This window comes from Petromyzon marinus, chromosome 5 (assembly GCF_048934315.1).
Source record: "Petromyzon marinus isolate PM22_M1 ecotype Great Lakes invasive population chromosome 5, UKy_Petmar_22M1.pri1.0, whole genome shotgun sequence".
Classification (NCBI taxonomy): domain Eukaryota; kingdom Metazoa; phylum Chordata; class Hyperoartia; order Petromyzontiformes; family Petromyzontidae; genus Petromyzon; species Petromyzon marinus.
Genome location: NC_133671.1, coordinates 12,634,691 through 12,654,898, shown reverse-complemented (window position 1 = coordinate 12,654,898; position 20,208 = coordinate 12,634,691). Strand labels below are relative to the sequence as shown.

Sequence of the window (20,208 nt, the reverse complement as noted above, 5' to 3'; positions counted from 1 at the left end):
TCCCATTAATCAGATGAGAACATTTCTGATGACATAGGCCATGCTTGAATGTGCTGCTGGGCATTTGTTTTTTTTAAGAGTAACGTTCAATTATGGAGTAAAAAAAAACATGTAAAAGTAGCTTTAGTTAATCCGCTTCTGAGAGTATTTAATAATAAGTAATCATTTGAATTGTACACTGTACAATGTATCAATATAAACATTACAAAATAAGGACATACCAGGACAAATAAGACAATAAACAAAGCGAAAAACATGAGCTCTGCAGTTTGAGAAAGAGGAATGGTGCGCCACGCACATTTTAAGCATTCATATTTACAAAAGTATTGATTCATTGTACGTGAGCAAAAATCATAAGTTTCCACTCGCTCACCATTGTTCTGCATACTTTACTCACTGAACCATGATCCTGTTTACCTCTCCTCATTCAACGGTGAAATGGGCCTCTTGGCAACCAGTCGCATGCACCGTTAAGCCAGACCTGGAGTTGGGCTGTTTCATATTCAGACCGTAACTTCAATCAACTCGGCAGCTGTGCGGGGTTACAAGATGGCCCATCTCCAGGACCGTCTTGCCCGCAAACATTCGGTCGGCCAGTGGCCCAATGCAAACCTCTCTTCACACTTCTATTTCTCATTCGCACTTCTGCTCAGTGCACATTAATCCTCAGCGCCATCCATCCATTGCCTGGCTGTGTGCTCTGTTGCTGTCCTACGCCACTTGCCCTTTGTTTCCTGGCACGTTTCCCGGATCTCTGCATGTCCTTGCTTCGTGTTTCCTTGGCACTGGGCCTTGAGAGGGCTTCCCTGTATGGTGTGCCCCATCTATCCACAAATCCCAGCAGCAATGTGCCCTATTCTGCAGATTGTCCGCTTTCCCACCCTTTGTTGACGGTGTTTACTTTTCCGAAAGAATGTGTTCAGTGTGCCACATACCATCTGTACAGTTTGTATCTTGCCTCTCTTTCCTTTGCCCAATAAGCTGTGCTGTGCCTTTGTGCTGTACATGCTGCTCTCTGTACGGTGCACGATCAGCACAGGACATTCACATTCCTCACAGCTGCCCTGATCACAGAGTTATCATGCACACTGCGTGTTTCCCAGGCAAGCTATGGCTCTACGCGTCCATTGGGCTTGTCACCATCGCCGGGATTCTCGCTGTCTTGGTCGTCACTATCAAGTACCGCAAGTCGGCCGTGGCGGCCATCAAAGAGAGCAGCCGGCCCAACCACTCGATCACCAAACGTACGTGTCGCTTCAAACACGGCATCCAGCTTCACTGCCAGCGGCATGCCCAGAGAATTCACCATTTTAGGGTGGCGGCCTTGAGGATGGTCCCAATGTCAACAACATCGCATACCACATTGCAGTTGTTATTGCAGCTACAAATTAAATGCCCTACAATGCAATGTATACCAATGGTATCGTAAGTACACATTTCTTTGGTGTTAACGTGTCACGACATAGAGAAATTTCGCAATTGGAACTCTGCATCGAGCAGTGCATCACTCTGTCAGATAATGGCCCTGTAAGATGGTCTCACAGAACTGCTTTTGTAGTTACTTTAATAGACCTGTTCATCCATTTTCGAGGCACACCTTGCAAAAAATATTCGTCACATGTCAACCATGTGCAATTACAGTATTCCCTCATTATTCACGAGGGATACGTTTCGGAGATGCTGGTGAATAGTGATGTTGGCCTACGACAAGGTATCTTTATCATATGCTTTATCCTCATCACTTTATAGCTCATCACTTTATCGCATCACAGTATCTCACATCAATTTATCTCATCACTTTCTCTCTCTCTCTCTATCTATGCATTCGTATAGAGTTGCAAATTAGATTCTCGGACAGCCAAAATCACGGATAGCAAGTTCGGGAATGAAGAGGGAATACTGTATTGGTAAACAGACTCGGATCAACTCAATGGACTTGAGAGCCTGATTTAATCACAAGCGGCTGCCTCGATTCAAGCCAAGCATCTCAGGGCTGCAGCTCAGTGCTCTGATCCCTGAGCTACCAGATCATCTCGAGTAATTAATATGTAGGCATGTATTATTTAATTCGAGATCTCTAAGCTAAAATAATTGCCTTTCTTCCACAGTGCTGCGCAAGAGCCCGGAGTCCAAGCCCATCCTTGATGAGCAGGAGGAGCGCTTGGTGTAATGACTTGGTCCTCTGTCATCTTATTCTCCAGCCCCACACAGATTCCTTTATTTCTTCTCACCAAACTTAAGTTGTTGACTTTGGCATAATCATAATGGATAGGCAAAGTGAGCAAAGACATATGATTATAATGCAATAGACTGTGTAATTATATTACTGTACTTGCCAAGATGGCAGGCATATTTGGTTTTGTGGGAACAGCCCACTTTGGTGTGCTCCTAAATTAATCACTTTCACGGGTCCATCGTGGGCCCATGCCCTCTAGACGTTCAACGTGTGTTCAATTCCCATCCCAGCCACATTGCCATTCCCTCGACCAGGGGTGGTGAACCTACAGCCTGCGAAACAAATTCGGCCCACGAGTTCACGTCATATTGCCCACAGCCATGAGGCATGTGCCACTTTGAGACCTCTGAAAAATTATGTGTCCATCCCTGTATCTTGGCTGCCCTAATCTGGTACTAGAAGAAAATATTTTTGACATTTTCTAATTTTATCATGCTCAGTCACCTCTGCCACTGTAAGGGCCTTTCAATTAACACGGGTGAGTATGTACGGTGCAAAAGAAGTTCAACATACATGCAAACATACGAAATAAGTGAATAAGTGGTGTGTTAACCTGTGGCCCACTAAACTTACTTCAAAGTCCGGTTAGGCCCTCCGGAATGAAAGAGTTCCCCACCTCTACCCTTGACCCACCCCTCCCACAGGCCAAACATTTTGTCCAATATATTACAGAAATGCAATTTACTTGCTATATATATCTTTATTGTGACATGATACACTTTTATGATATTGGGATTGATTATTTGTTGTGTAGAGGATACTCAAAGTGGGAATCTCTGGTCAAATGGCAGGACCTGAAATGTATTTGTCATCCTAAAAAACGACCAACTGGTCTGTACACAACGGGACCACGAGTGATGAATACCTCCATTTCCAACGTTCAGGTAGATGCATGGAAATGCTCACGTACGTGAACTACCATATCCTATTTAGGTGAACACCAAATCCATCTAGGCCTGTGCTTATGGCATCATTTGTTCGGGAGTGGGGTGTCTGGGATGCATTGCAACGGGGTGTCTGTCCACTGGCCAAGCCATGTCAAGCTGGCAAGTGGTTGTCTACTAGTCAATTGGCTTGGGATAGTGGTGGTGGGTGTTCAAGTAACTGCACAGTATACGGTATATATACAATAGAAAAAATAAATATTGCTTTCATCTACAATTAAATACACTCCAAAGGCTGTTTTGGAAATTATTTAAAATGTAGTAGTGTTCCCTACTTTAACAAACACAAATAATCCACAAACTTCTGCAGTGTATCAGGTCAAGTGAAACATTCTAAAGCATAGTTCAAATAGTTGTTTCCTGCATACAGCTGATTTTCTTTGTGTTTTTTTCTTTGCGGTTATCATTGGCATCCTACCGTATACTCTGCACATGTGTGGATTTGGAAATATTGCGTGTGACGGTCTATAAGTTTCACTGCATACACAGAAAACACACACGCAGAAAAAAAGGTTGTAAAATAAAAACAAATATTGAAAACGTTATCACGCAAGTTGAGTTACATATTCATAACCATTGAACAGTCTGATAAGTGGACACCCGTGAACGCTTGGCCTGCAGGCTGGAAAAGAAAGCCCCAGTGACGCCACCGCGGGTGCACATCCATACCCACGTGACTCTTATGTCAGCAGCAGAGAGGGCAGCGAGGCAGAGTTACTGACATCCACACGACCCCTTGACGCACCGCCACGTGCATCGAGATCGGTGCGATTGCCAAAGAAGAGCCACAGAGTGCACGTCAGATAATCGGCGCCTGCGTTGTTGAATGAGAAACGCTCTTTTCTACTATAATACAAATTTGGATCTGGTTTGTTTTATTTTCTCAAGTCTTACAATGTTAATATTGTTTCGAGATTTGTTTTGAATATGTTTTTTTGTTTGATTTACGTTAACAACCAATCGCAATTCACGCGGGGTATAAAATTTTGCTTCACTGTCACGGTAGTGATTATGCATAGTTTGTATAATGAAGAGGTAGCCCCAATAAATATCGGAACAATAACTGTGAATGTATAATTAAGCCAAAGCACGCAGGTAAGACCAAACAGGCGTTCTTACATCTAAGTCCACTCCAAAGGCTGTTGTAGAAAATATTCAAACGTGGCGGAGCAGAGGAGCTACAAAGATTATTATAATTAAATTCCCATTGATGTTTCAAAGCAATTATTTTCACGGGTAATTGTATCCATGACTTTAGCGAGACTATCTCCTTTAGGGCAAAAAAAAAACTTTAAGAAAAATGCCTACATAACAATCACAAGGTGCGAAGGCAATAATTTTTATGCTTAAATCTGTCCACCTGAAAATCAGCATGTGCATTCATTTTAAATACTATTTGTTGATGCAGATAATGTTTAATTTCAGTGTTACGGAATTGTAAGGTAAATAAATGGCTAAATTGTTATATTACTTTACGTACACAAATACACATACTCTTTGGTTCTTTTCGGTGAAGTCACGTAGGTAAAAAAAGCGAGCGGCAAGCAATTATGGGGCTACATTGCGTGTGGACTCTTAACCTCCTCTGCTGCTGCCTTGTGAGTCACGTGAGCACACACACACAGCGTTGGCTGACACCAAACGAGCAAACATGCGCTTGAAATAAACTCAAGCTGTAGTCGGTAGTGATGTCGTAAAACGCGTACCTGTCAACCCCGTATCAGTGCCCACCTTATTACAGACCAAGTCAGAGACCTTATTGGTCACCCCGTGCCCTTATACAGGGTGCTTTAAAAAAAAAACGTTAACACTTACATGGGACTATCGTTTATGAATGGAAAACGAATGGATAATACACTGTAACAATGTAAACAAATGTGTATTAATAGCTTCAAAAAGTCCGTCTCCACTTGTTCGCCAGCATTGTCGACACACGTGGCCTGGAATCTTCTCCAGGTGGTCTCCAGAGCCCGGAGGCAGCAGCACATTCCTTGTGGTGTTGTTTTGCAAAGTCTCGGAAGTGTTAACATCTTTTTGAAGCACCCTGTAAATCTCAACGTTCATCCTACAAAGTCCCATCACAAAGGAGAAACACAAAAAATAGACACTCTTTTTGTTTCATTAGACCTCCTTTGCCAGTACCAAAATATAATAATAGGGTTTTCCCCTTTTTCTGGCAACAAAACTGAAACCTTTTTACAAGGATGCATGCCTGCATTAACCACAATACCTGCAGTCAAAATGCAAACAAAAAATAAACTATGATAATATATGCATTGTCCTTGAAACTGATTGGTCCACACCAAGGGACGGCTTTCTTTTTTATTTTGACTGCAGGTATTGTGGTTAATGCAGACATTAATCCTTGTAAAAAAAATTCAGTTTTGTTGCCAGAAAAAAGGGGAAAACCCTATTATTATAATATTACTCTTTTTGTTGTTGCCCGTATTGAAAGGACTGTATGGTGTTTGGACCTGAAAACTCAATTTCCATGTATAAGAATAGGGTAAACCGTATTGATTGACAGGTAGGCAAGGAAAACGTTACAATACATGTGGTAAAGGGATTCTCAGAATTGGTGGTGGGTTTTTTTTTATCCTGTTCCAAATTGTCTCGCACGGTATTTCCAAGAGTAAGCAATGTCGCATGCCATTCACAATGAATGTAACAAGTCCATTCACGACGTGCCTTGTTGGGGCAATCGGTAAACCTCGTCATCTTATATCACGAACATATCACAGTGCATGCATTCGAGAACTCTACATAAAGCGTCCGTGATTGCATAAAAAAAAACATATTTTTAAATATACAGAAGCATTACCATTGCCTGTCACTTTTACCAACCTTTAAACTGATCCACGTGCATCAATTTGACTGCCAATCAACTGCTGAGAATCCAGTTTAAAAAATCGTAAGGGAGTTGATCTTTCAATTAGTCTTTGCTTAACTGGAAACGTTTCAAGTTGGTCTGACATTTTGTTTAATGTACGACAGAGGATTTTTAGTTCTAACATTTCAGCTTGTATTGCCGAGTAAAATATATTTGCAAACTAAAACACAGTACACACGCTGTGCCTTGACTTAAGCAGATTGTATTCTAAGAAGCGCGAGAATTTTGGATTTTGGGGAGGCATTTCAGTTTGGTCTGTGTCCATATTCGTATCCTGCAACAGGTATAGTTAATTTGGGGTATAGTTAACAAGTATAGGTGTTAACTATACCCTACGACTGAATGTAAGCCCACTGTTTTTAAACTTCAAATAAACTTTTTTACACCAGATGCTAGTTCTGTAATACAACGAGAAACAGAGTACAGTAATTCTGTCTCCCCATTACCAACTCGCTCCTCGACACTTAATTTCCTTTGGTTATCCATAATTATTACTGCTTGACACTTACAGGCTGATCAATGTGGGTGTAGTAGAGATGAATATAATAATGATGATAAATGGCTTCTTTATCACTGTACTTTGTGCGCATCTCCCCAGCGGAAACAATAAAAGAATACTTGAGTAGTGTGGAGTGTTGTGTTATGCGAAGTCCTCTGTTGTGGTGTGTGGTGGTTTATCGTGCGATGTGACGTCATGAAAATGGGGCCTTTTTGACAGAAAAATAAGTAATATTAAAAAAAAAACTTTTTGAAAACCACGCTTTAGTGAAATGTAGTGGCCCCGAAGCTTGCCATAACGTAAGGGGACCGTGGTGATTTACAGCCAACGTCAGTTGAGCGTGGACAATTATAGCCAAGCCGAAACATAACATATAAAAAAGACCGTTTGAAAATATCTATTTTTTATGACAGAATATAGTATTGTCATAAGTATGACATAAGTATGCTATTTTTTTGCAGTCGATACCACATTGGGAAGTGGGTTGAAATTGAGTTACAAGATTTGAGGATACAATAACAACGACAACAACAGACAGAGTGAGTTAAACAAAAGTGTGTAATAAGAATAGATTGTATCCTTCTTGGCAATAAAACAGGGGGTGTTGAGATGTTCAAACGCCAAATATAAACCTTTTGCAAGGAATTAAGTCCGCATTAACCACACAGTACTTGTGAGCAGCTTATATCAGACCATGTTTGCATGTTCACCACAAGTACTGTGTGTGGTTAATGTGGACTTGATTCCTTGCAAAAGGTTTGTATTTGGTGTTTGAACATCTAAACACCGAAATCTTTACTTAAAGCTTTCGTGACTGCAGGAATTCATATTCTTTGGGTCTTTCGGTAAAATCGTGTAGATAGGTTCAAAGAAAATAAAAAAATAAGTAAAAACTACGACGTTTCGATCGCAACACAAGCGGTCGTCATCCTGTTGTGATCGAAACGTAGTTTTTTTTGTTATTTTCTTTGAACCTATCTACGTGACTTTACCGAAAGACCCAAATAATATATTAACACCTGTTTTACTGCCAGCAAGGGTAAAACTTAGTGGTGTCATCAGTTTGTCATGGAAAAGTCGACAGCCATTCTGCAAAATCACACATGTGATGGAAATTCCAATGATTATGGCTGTGGAAATTTTAATATTTACAAGCCAAATGCAAGGTTAAAAGTGGAAAGTGCTCCACTTTTGTATTCCAAATAGCCCTGCTTATGATTAAAATAATGAGGCAAGGTTGCCCCCTACAGTTCATATAGTGCAAATGCATTTATATACAGTACAGTACTTTCTGCGCTTTTATTGAATAACACAGTCAACACACATTCCTCAACCTTGTTTCATATGGCTGATGTAGATGCAGGGAAACAGCTGCAATTTCGCATTCAGGTGGTAAAACCAGATAACTGTCAGGAGTAGCCCAGCGTGTCGCTCAACGTAATGTCTCGTTCATATTTATTGATCGGGCATTGCGTCGTCCTATGTTATCCGGTCTATGCTGGATGCCCAAAGTAGCACACTGGAGAGTTTTAAATTTTCCATTTGTGCATCAGGTATCCGCATCTGCCGTGGTTTGTGCGGATGCGGTTCAGGGTGGACCATGATCTTCGTGGAATATAAAACCCAGGGAACCTTCTGTGTTGGGTCTTTTACAGAAGTTCCCTGGGTTTGATCGGGTGGATTGAAGCAGTGAATTGAGTGCGTTGAAGGCCACCGTGCATGGGTCCTACAACGACGCCTGGGTGCTGCTAATCTAACAGAATACCGGACCGCAAGAGCCCTGTCCAACTCTATAGCCTCCAAACTAGTGGTGAACACACAAGGACTGCTCGACAAAAACATCAAGCGAGATCTCAATCGCCAATTACACCAGCCAATGGCCTTCATTTCTTCACAACATCCCACCGCCACCAGCACAGAGGAAGTAAGGGAGGGTCTGGCTGCAATGAAGACGGGAAAGGCTTCTGGCAGAGATGGTATCCCCCCAGAATTCATGCATCACTTAGGTCCTAGGGGACTCCAATGGCTGGCATAACTACACAAAAACTCTGAAAACCGGATGCATCCCAAAAGCATAGCAGGAGGCAATGGTCATTGCCATACCCAATCCGGGCAAGTCAACCGACGACCTGGGAAGCTATAGGCCGATATCACTCCTGTACACAACCTATAGGCCGATATCACTCCTGTACACAACCTATAAACTCCTGGAACGTATAATCCTCTGGAGAATCAGCCCCCTCGTCGAGACAGTGATTCCTGAAGAACAAGCGGGATTTAAGTCTGGACGTAGCTGCTGTGACCAAGTTTTGGTCCTTTCGACACACATCGAGGCTGGATTCCAGAAGAAATTCCAGACCGGCGCAGCCTTTGTGGATTTGTTAGCAGTTTAGATTAAGAGTTTGACGTTGAAGCTCACAAGGGCCATTCCCTGCCTCGAAACAATATGCCTGATTTAGACAATGCGGAGCAATAGGTGGCTGCGTGTCTATGTCGGCAACAAATCTAGCTCACCTCGGTTCCTCAACAATGGATTGCCACAAGGTTCAGTACTCGCGCCAATGCTCTTCAATATCTATATGAGCCACATGCCACCAACGCACATTTTTATATGCGAATGACCTTGCCCTGGCAACACTAGCAGCCACTTTCAACAACATCGAATCCACCCTAAACCAAGACCTAAACACCATGGGGGAATATTTCTGGAAATGGAGGCTCAAGCCAAATTCCCACAAAAAAGTCACCGTATTTAATCTTGATAATAGGAAGGCCAAAGCACACTATGAACGTGACCTTCTGTGGAAACACTGCGACACGACCCCACTCCGACCAATCTCGGAGTGGAGCTGGAACATACACTAACCGTCAACGACCACCTGATAAATGTAGCTGCCAAGACCAAAACAAGGGTTAACCTGGTCCAGAAACTAGAAAGCACAGCTCGGGAGCATCAGCACCCAGTGCGACGGATATCAACGATTGCCCTTGTGTACTCTGTAGCCGAGTACTGCGCACCAGTATGGACCAGAAGTTGTCGCTCGATTTGTTGATGTACTACTGAACACTGCAATGCGGCGTATCACCGGAACCCTCGAGTGGACCCCAACTCCCTGGCTGTCTGTGCTGCCACAAATCTCTCTCCTACCCACCCACCACAATTCTGCAATCGTCCGGGAAGTCCTGCGAATCAAGGACCTCAATAACGCCCCTCGTCACCACTTGAAGTCACGCAAGTCCTTTTGGACCCATGCACTTAACCTTCAACAATGCGAGTTCAAACTCGATGCAGCTTGGAGAGCTGAATGGAGTAAAAAAAAAAACTCACAAACAAAACACCTTGTGGAAGACCCAACACATTATTATACCTCAATAACACTGCTTTAAAATGAAAAGTATACAATAGATGGCGTTTGGGCGATGGTCCTTTTTCATATTGCATAAATAGGCCAGAGAGAAGTGGAATAAAAGTTGGAGACTGTACAGGGTAGTCCAGATGTCTTGTGACCCCCCCCCCCAATTCATTCTCTAAAATATAATATTTTTGTGAAAACAAATGAAAAAGCAAAGTAAAAAATGTTAGGGATCAATTAATTATAGGTCACAAGACATAAGGACCACCCTGTACCCGACATAATTGGGCATGATAATGTAAATGTTTAAAACTATTTCCTGATCAACAGGGTTTTCTTTAATTGGCATACGAATAACCAGCTATTAATAGCCAGTAGCCATTGATCAACAGACAACTCCAATATATGTGACTAAGACTGCTTTAAAACATGTACATGATGATTAATTTTGACTTAAAGCTTTCGTGACTGCAGGAATTCATATTATTTGGGTCTTTCGGTAAAACCACGTAGATAATATATTTTTTTCTATCTACATGGCTTTACCGAAAGACCCAAAGAACAGGATGATTAATGTATCCACTGATTTCTCATGAACCGGGTCTCGTGCATTTGGTGACAAGAGACATCCCGTGAGTTGAGCTCTCCCGACGTACAACAATCAGGTGCCCCACCCCCAACTCTCGCCTGACGTGGGCCACTGGGGGTTTTTTTCCCTCCTGAAGTTAGCATCAAAGACCGCACGTCTGTGTTCTCGACAAAAAAACGCAAGGTGTCAGTGACCTCGGGCCTACACTTCATTCATTGATCGCTGTAAGCATATCGCACCGACAATGTTGTACAAATTGTACAACGATTTTACAAGTGTCGTGAGATTGGTGAGAGACCTGCGAGGGAGATGTTAAAATAAAATGTTGTTTTCTCTGCAATGTCTCTGTTATTTTTAGTGGGAGTATCTAAATAAATAAAAGGATCACCCTGCATATAGTAGGCTGACGTTTCTGCCAAAAGCCCATGATCACAGCAATGAAAATGCAGGGAAATTGACTTTATAGTTTGAGACCTATACACCTTTGAGACACCTAGGAAATGTTAAGAACGTTAACAAGATAAGTTTAGAACTGATATGAGTACAGTATCAAACAAGCGCTTAGATCATAAAATTCTCTATGCATAAATTGATTAAAACGAACACTAAAATAACCATATTTGAATGTAGCTATTCATCATGTAACAAAACAGTTATTCTGAATGATCTGTTTACAGAAGCCGTGCCTCGGGCAAATTATTTGGGTGGCTGGGTGGCGCAGTGGTCACACTTGTGCCTCACAACAAGCAGAGCCTGGGTTTAATTCCCAATTCGGGCCCCTGTATGTGTGGAGTTTGTATCTTCTCTCCCTGTTCTTCATGACCCTCCTCTGGGTTCTCCGGTTTCCTCCTGTAGCAAAAATAAAGGCACGTACAGTGTCATGCAACTGGTATTGGCCAAAGTCCCAATCAGGAAAAATTATACTTAGAAATTATAGTACTCAACTGGCATTATACATAGCAACATCGCCCCCTGCTGTGAAAACTTGACCGGACCATTCTAAAAAAAGAGTTGACACTCATTGAGTCTTTCCTGGATAAACATTCATGGTGTTGGATTTGCCCAGAATGTGTGCGACTGTGGGAATTCAAAACAGAACGTACAGCAATTTTGTGCAAATCTAGTACCGGTCTTACCACTCTGAAATGGTTATAGGTGAATTCATAAATGTCCTTGAAGTTTAGTTTAATTTAATGTATTGTAGTGTTTCGTTTAACAATGAGTGAAATATTTTCTTCGTGAAAAATACTTGGCATCAGCATAATTTTTTTTAAAATTTGTGTTGTACCCCAACAATGTTGTGAGCTGTGTATGGTTAATGATCATTGAGTGGCGGTGAATGTTGTGAGATGTAAATGGTGGAAATGTAAATATCTGCTCTCCCAATTCAGGAATTTTTGTTACTCTTTACAAGTATGATGGAAAGCGTGAATGCTTGATCTCTGTATGTCATGTCTGTAACATGAGATCACGAAAACTCCCTTAAAGATAATCCAACGTAAATTAATTGTTAGTGTTGAGTTGTATTACCGTTGGCGACTTCGCATAAATATAAACGAGCAAATTGTTCAAAGAGGTACCCAAAACTTGGCAATAAATTGTCAACGACAAGTCTTCTCGGCCAAGGATTACCCATTATTTATAAAATGATTACTGTAATTAAATACAGTAATCGGATAACCCAGTTCAACATCATACCATCTTGCCTGCATAGAAAAAATGTAACCAACTAGGTGGCCACCTTTGGAGGATAAGATTCATGATTCCCTCTAAAAGAAGAGCTCTCACATTTTAGATTCTAGCGTAAGAGACAAAACTATAAAAAAACATCTCTCGTAACAGCAGAGGGATGGCCTTAGTGCCCTCGAGTGTTTTTCAGTGGCGGTACAGTAATTGTTTTCCCAAATGGGTGATATAATGCAATACTTTGTGAAGAAATGTACAGGGAGAATGCAGCGTGTGTGTTATTGGCAGGCAGATGAGGACATCTCATTGCAGATAGGAAAGAAGAGCGAGTAACATTAATATGGCACCATCATGAATTTTCCTGATAGCCCAAGTAGCTGTGTTTTAACATGGACTCTAATAATTTTCAGTTGGCTTGCCATGGTGGTATAATCAGTGACTATGGCGTGGGACTACATTGTGGGCAGTGCAGCAACATTATTGTTGTACTATACTCCGAAAACCCCTAATTTATGCTCCCTTTCTTCACCAACGCGCACTTACCACCACGGTAAAGTATGGTCGAATAACCCCTATGACCTGGACAGTGTGTGGAGATCCTCATCTAGCAGTGGATTGTAGATAAATCAGTGCTATGAGCAACAAAGGTAAGTAGAAAGCAGAAACTATCCTCTGGTCAGTGGCCAATGTTCTTCGATTCACTGTGAATACATGCAAGTTTAGCAAGTCTGCTATCATTATTATATGAATTCCACCATAAACCACTTTGGTTTAAAGGTGAACTGTTTATTTAGGGTAGATATAGGTTTAAACTGAGACCGTGGGTGTATGTTGAACTTCTTTCGTACTGTACGTAGCCAACCGTGCTAATCAGAGGTGATGTAAAGAAGGGTCCTTGCCAAAATGTCACCAAATGTATACTCTTTCAATTTAGGGCACTTTTATTTAGGGATTTGTTGACTTGTTATCTGTGGATGTTAGGCCATGTCCCACAGGCAGAGTGGGCATGGTTGAGTGACTGCTGCCCCTGCCACGTGATCTGGCTGGGTATATTGGGAGTTTGGCTGCAGTAATGAGACGGGGAACAATACATTAATATAACCAATTAAACATTCTACATTTACTTTCAAACAACTACAGTGGTGGCTTGAGAGCTTTACAAGCTTATCTCGAGTAATTTTGACATCAATACAGTATTTAAATTGCCATGTGTAAGTTGTGGATATGTACTTATGTTAATATGTAAAACTTACCTGTGTAAGGTCAGATTGCTGTGAAGTTTTGTTGAGGCTTCTGATGTGTTGCAGTTGTGGATTTTAAAAATATATTTTGTTTTAGGTGTGGATTATTGATTGAATGTCGATGCAGCATTTTTATTAATTAAGAATCAGGGGCCTTTATTACAGTTTCTTTGATAATGACAGAAACGTTACGTGGCTATTTTCATTTTAGGTTATGCAATTGTCAATAGTTATATTATTGTTTTCTAAAATAATTGATATTGATTCATATATTTATTTTACATGATTGTTGCTATAAGAGAGAGGGAAGGCAAATTTCCGTGAATTGTTATTATTGGGGAAAAACTGATGTGTTGCAGGGGAAACATCTGTGGTGTGTTACAGAATGTCAGGAGCATATAATAAAATAACACAACGCAGACATTAACTATCCATGCTCCAACAGTGCCATATACGATAGATACATCACGACCTTCAACACACATTTTCAAGAAGGTCGTCGAGTTTATGTGAGACAGATGCAAAAGAGATCGGCCACACGAACAAATCCAGGATGGAGGCCCGAGCAGAAATATTAGGCATTGTGGCAATGAGAAAGTCATTATTTAGTTGTTGCTTTTCAGTCGTTTAAAAAAAATATATCCCCACCCCTCCATTTTATTCCAATTGTGCTATGAGTGTAATTTCGTAAGATGAAAAATACATCTGAAATCTCAGAGAAATGTGCCCCATGTGGCTGAGAACCGCTCACGGAAAATTTTACAGGACAAAAACCATCAAGTGGAATTTTTGTCCTTTACACAGCAGGCGGCGAAATTCCCATACTGTATTCTTTGGAGAGATTGTTGTACTGCAAGCTCATTTTTTTGTAATTCTCAGAGCTCAAATTTAGCCAAATCAAGTGTAGGCACTGTGATTATTTCATGCTTCGCTGATTTGTAAATTGCGGTTTGGGGATTCTCATGGCGTACAGGCTCTCACGGGGTATTGCTGCTTTCTATCTCATCGTGCGGTTTACCAGCCACATTTTTAAAAGTTGCGGCTGTCCTCTTTGCAAACGGTTCCCGACAGTTAGTGATTGGTTAGATCACAAAAATATACCACGAAGTTCGCTCCCAACTTCGTCACGGACAAATCTGTGCAACTAGTGGCAACTCACTCGGTCATGAGCCTATTGTGTATTTAAAAGGTTGGTCATCAACATAATTGCGGATTAAAAAATAACATGATTTGTACTAAATTTGTGGATGTCTTTTCGTCATAGCTAAACACGGTGGTTGTGGTGTCTGGCGTTTTGAGATGCCATGGCACTTAAGCGCTTGATAAATGCAAATCTTCATTTCATGCAATGTGTTTTTTCGTGCATCATGAAGCTACGATCTCAGCATGCCAACTTGGCTTTCAGAGCCAAGTTTGTGAAAGCCAGCATTTTAAACAATATTCAGTACACAAAGTGCAGGCTGAGCTAAGTTTACAATAACAGGAAAATAACAGGCCCCAGGAATTGTTTCATGTTGTTGACTTTACAGGCACTGGTGATTGTTCAGCCCATTACAGAATAATGTGCTGATCACTTGCATTCTTTATTTTTGTTCACTTCTTTACAATCGAATTTAGGTTTTAAAATAGTGTCTATTGTGCTTCACTTCATTTTAATATACTCGTTTGATAAAATATATGCCTTATTTATATTTACTCACAAATGTCAGTAACTTGCTTACTTTTTGGTTTTGTTCTAAAACATGTAATTGCAGTAATAATTGACATTTCATGGCCACATCTCCTCGTCAATTTAAAGAATATATGTTCACGTATAGCATTTCCATGAAGTGACCGCGAATCGCATCTTCACACCTCATTTTATGAACCTCTAACACGCATTAAATTGTGCGCAGCCAGCGTGATTTCAAAGTTGGCAACCGTGCAGGAAAAACACATTGAAGTCACTTTCCACCAGTGATTGGGGAGGTGAGTGGGAAGGAAACTGATGGTTCTGGTGCCAGAATATTGCACGTACATTAATTACCAATTAGCGTCTGCACGTTGAGGCTTCATGATCACTGGAGTCGCCATAGGGTAGATAGCAGAGGTCAGTTGGCTGTGAGCGTGCATTAATGATCATTCTTTGAGGTCACAATTCCGTTGAAGTATTGATGGATTCTTTTTTAGATTCTAGTGAATGTAGCGGACATTAGTGGCTGGAGGGGGTCACCTGACCCTATGACAAAACATACGAATCAAAGAAGTAATCCATTATATTACGTTTCGATGCATGTATTATTTCGCTTTAGATTCGAAAATTGAATAATTGATGCATCGTAAACTTCTTGTTGTTGGATGCCGTTCCGGTAGGATATAGTTTAGATAACGATACCTTTCTCAAACTGTTGTGCTAACGTGGAAATTCTAGCTCCTAAATTTCCCTTCAAATACATGATGTGCACTGCCTGCTGTTGAATAATCCAAAATGACAGGGCACATCTCAGCCTTGCCAAGATGACTGAATGTGTCCCATGTTTTCACGTTGTGAATTGAGTTGCGTCTTTTCAGGAAAACAAGACAGCATACAGTTCAAATTGCGTTATTTGTAAATATGGTACATCGTTTTATTCATAGGTACTCAGCTGGAGTTTTATTTACAGAAAGTACACTATTGTATACAGCTTCTCATCCTTGTTTTCTCTCTTAACATCGTCAATCCTCCTTCAAAAAATATCCTGAAGCAGAATCTTGGTGCTGGATACCACATTTGCAAATATGATATGTAATCTTGATCCCTACCCGTGTATTGATATTTCAATTTTAATGTGCAATTTTATTGAGGGACTCTGTTGTGGTTGTGTGGTGTGATGCTTGTTGTTGTTTTGCTGCCTTGCCCAAGCTTACATTTACAGTTGAAAAATAAGCAGGAATTATGTACTTATGCATTTTTTTGTGTGACTTGCTTACATTTTTCTATTTGCACACACTGTTTTATTTTGTATTGTTTGTTGTTGTAACTTGCTGATCCGCTCCATTGCTCATCGGATTCTTCCAGTCTAAATAAAGATTCTGACTCTATACTATAGTCTATAAACATATATAATTTATGAGACGTGGTTTATCAATTTGTTTTGTTCAATAATTTATCATGAAATGACGTCATAGTATACTCCCTCCAAAAATGCATGGCTTACAAGTCTTATACTGCTTCCTCTTGATAAATGTTACAGTCCAGTATACAGCAATGTCAGTGGAAATAATTCAAATGTAGTGAATTGGTTTTCGGCAAACTGGGTTAGAGCATTGCTGATTTTAAGTTATTTTAACAAAATATAACATGTGAAGATGTGTTTCTTAATTTTGCACCTTACAGTGAGTGTGTTCATGCTAAGGTTGGTAGATTGCGTGATGGCACGTGGGTGCACAGTGGGTGTCATGGTGTGGGAACGGGCAGCGGGTTGGCTAAAGAAATAGATATACAGTGGCAGACAGGCAATCAGCGCAACTCTTATCCAGAAGTTTGCCAGTCGCAGCCTTCCTTCTGACGGATGTGTGGAGGGGGGGGTGTTGCTCAGAACTCGCGGCCAAGGGAGGGGACTCAGTCGCAGAGTTCCCGAGATGAAGGGCATTGCCAAATGTAACAATCTCGTTGTGCGACGACAAGCTAGCGCAGTGTTCTTTCGTCGAGTATGATATTGTGAGTGCTGACATCCATAGAGTTGGAGCACTGGCAATCCGATCGCGAGCCAGCTCACATGCCAAGCAAGTTATTGCAGAGTCTTGACTCTTTTTTTTTTTAAAAAAGATCACTGTGGGTCCATGGTCACCCTGAGGTCGACTGTGTGCGGCTCGTGTCTCAGCCCCTGCACATCGAGACAAATGTTGAGTTCGTGGGCAGCACTGACTGGCATTGTGAAGGTGGAATACGTTAGACAGTTAAATGCTCGGTTGAAGAAGCCACTCCCCGCCTGCCTGTTGACTTAATCAAGCACATGCATTCAGTGCATCGTTGTTTTCGTCTATTAACAGCTGGTTTGTGCTACAATAACAGCAGTCTCTCATTTCCACATCTGACACACAGCATAATGTTGAGCCCGTTGTGCTGATGTACACAGTATGTACTGTATGTTGAATTTATTTCGCCCCGTACGAAGCCAACCGTGATAAACGGAGGTGAGGGGAGATACACAACAAACTGAACACATAAAGCAGTTTTAAATAAATGAGTTTTCAATGAAGATCACACAGCACTAACGGTTTTGTATTTAAATTATGAAAACCGTGATGGCCAAACTCTGCAGTGAGGGCAGATAATCATTGCCTGCCCTGTTACGAAAGCAGTCTGTAAATATTATCCTAAAAGATACAACCAGCCCCTTACAGAGCAAATACACGTGTCACAGAATGTTTATATTAGACCTACTAAGGATGCACTTGCTTGTACTTGTTCTGAGTTTAATCACAATGTCTCTGTTGTGCCAGCCAAAAATAAAATTCCAGTTATAGACCAGCGACACACTCCGTGGGAAGCAACACACATTCTTTCCATAGGTGGCAGATTGCCACTTGTGGATTGCAGGAACCAGCTGTCGTCTGCTGATGCCGAACGGAACAAAAAACCGCAAACGGCCGAAATGTTTGTTAATGTGTCAATCTGTTGAATTGTCAAGTTATTTGTTTTGTTGATGTTCATTTAAGATTACAGTAATGTATTCGGATGTGGTGATTCATCATCAGCTATTGTATATCCACTGACGGATGAAGGCCTCTCCCCATGCTGTTACCATTCCTCGTAATCCCACAATGCTGCAATCCATATCCGATGCATGAATGAATTTCAATGCTCCATCTCTGTGGTAGTAGTCCTCTCACGTGTGTTCTCTTTTTTGCTGCCATTCCGTGACTAATCTCATCCATCGACCATCATCCCTTCGAGGGACATGTCCTGTCCAAGCCCACTTTATTTTCTTAATTCAACACTGTATGTGGTCTATGGTTTGTGTTTGTGCCCTGATTCATGTCTTCCTCTTCCTGTCTCTCAAGAGCATTCTTGAGCGTGTATCTCCCCGTGCTTCTTTGTGCATTTTTCAACTATTGTTCCATTTAGTCAGTTTTAATAGCGAAAAGCAGCTTGGGAATGAAACTGACAGCGGGCATATGAATTAATGTGCCGAAAGAGGAAACATGGGCTGACAAAGTATAAATGTATTTGGCATGATTTAAACAAATACTGTACGTTGTAAATTAGACTTTTTTGTACGTGTCGTTGCCACTTACCAATCTGGACACCCTTTGAAACATTTAGAATATATTTGAAATTTAATTATTATTAATACAAAGAATAAAACGTAGAAATGCACACTTGGAATAATACCCAGCAACAAAGAGGAAATCATGGACCAAATAATAAAGGCAAATCAGTGACAAGTGACTTAAGAAAAGTGAGCTTGGGCATAACAAATACTGATGGAAGGCATTACGGCTGATGGTCAAGACTGGTCATGGAATGGCAGCCAGTGGAGGGAAACGTGCCTGAGAGGATGACATTAATGCGATGGAGCAATGAGGTCAGCTACCGTGCAGGAGCGAAATGTATCGTGGTTTCTCGAGACCATGACATGGGGAGGGCCTTCATCCTGCAGTGGATAGATCATGGATAACGATATGGATTAATAAAAAAAAATGGCAAGGGGGGAGAAAAAACTCCCGACCGCCACAATAAATAAACCAAACCGGAATGCTGAGAGCTTAACATTAATGTTGCAAGTCTTATTTTCCCTAAACACCCCGTCCAAAACAGGAGTGTCCTCGTATTTGAGAACGTCTCAAAATCTCGGGAGGTAGAACCTCCTCTCACGTGGCATGCTCTCGCCACGCGGTGTCACTCAATTCCATGCTGGCCGGCTGGGGCGAGCGAACTGCCATCATCATCGTGGTCGACTTCAGCCTTCACCCTCCGCAGCTGCTGCAACAGGAGCCCCCAGTCCCAAGTAGCGCGTTCACGCTGCATCTTGCCGCTTGCCCCCCCCACCACCACCACCGTCTTCTCCCAGCACGCGACCCACTTATCAGAATATTTAGGATGGAGGAATCTGAAGAGCTATCAAGCTCCTTTTCACAAATGTCCAGTAGTGGAGTGGGAGGGGTCACAACGTTACAGCAGCACAAAATACAACAAGCACGGCCGGATTGAAAAGTTATAGGAAAGGTAAACAAATCACTAAAACTAATATATCGACATGGGCGGGGCTAGATGGACGCGGGGCGGGGCTAGATAGACGCGGGGCGGGGCTATACAGATGCGGGGCGGGGTTAGTTTAATTGGGCAGGGCTGTGGGGCGGTTTTCCAAAAGATTGGGGGGAGCGGGAAAGGGGGTGTGGGGGGGGTAGGGCGGGGTGTGTGGGGGGTAGGGCGGGGGGTGCGGGGGGGGGAATGAGCGGGGGGGGGGTATGAGCGGGGCGGGGGGGAATGAGCGGAGGGTGGGAATGAGCGGGGGGGTGGGAATGAGCGGGGGGGGGGAATGAGCGGGGGGGAATGAGCGGGGGGGGAATGAGCGGGGGGGGGAATGGGCAGGGGGGGGGAATGAGCGAGGGGGGGAATGAGCGGGGGGGGGGGAATGGGCGGGGGGGAATGGGCAGGGAATGAGCGGGGGGGGGGAATGAGCGGGGGGGGGGAATGAGCGGGGGGGGGAATGAGCGGGGGGGGGGAATGAGCGGGGGGGGGAATGAGCGGGGGGGGGGGAATGAGCGGGGGGGGGGTGCCCCATGCTCCCGGCGTGCACCGCGGC

General features: G+C 42.3%; 1 protein-coding gene across 1 annotated transcript in view; it reads left to right on the top strand.

Moving 5' to 3' along the window:
* LOC116939060 (uncharacterized) overlaps positions 1-6,700 on the top strand; it is a 46,590-nt gene extending 39,890 nt beyond the window's left edge. The window contains exons 4-5 of the mRNA XM_032946950.2: positions 1,104-1,244; positions 2,109-6,700. Of these exons, the coding sequence (XP_032802841.2) occupies positions 1,104-1,244; positions 2,109-2,170 (203 nt within the window). The 3' untranslated portion in view covers positions 2,171-6,700. The remainder of the gene's footprint in view (positions 1-1,103; positions 1,245-2,108) is intronic.
* Positions 6,701-20,208: the final 13,508 nt, after the last annotated feature.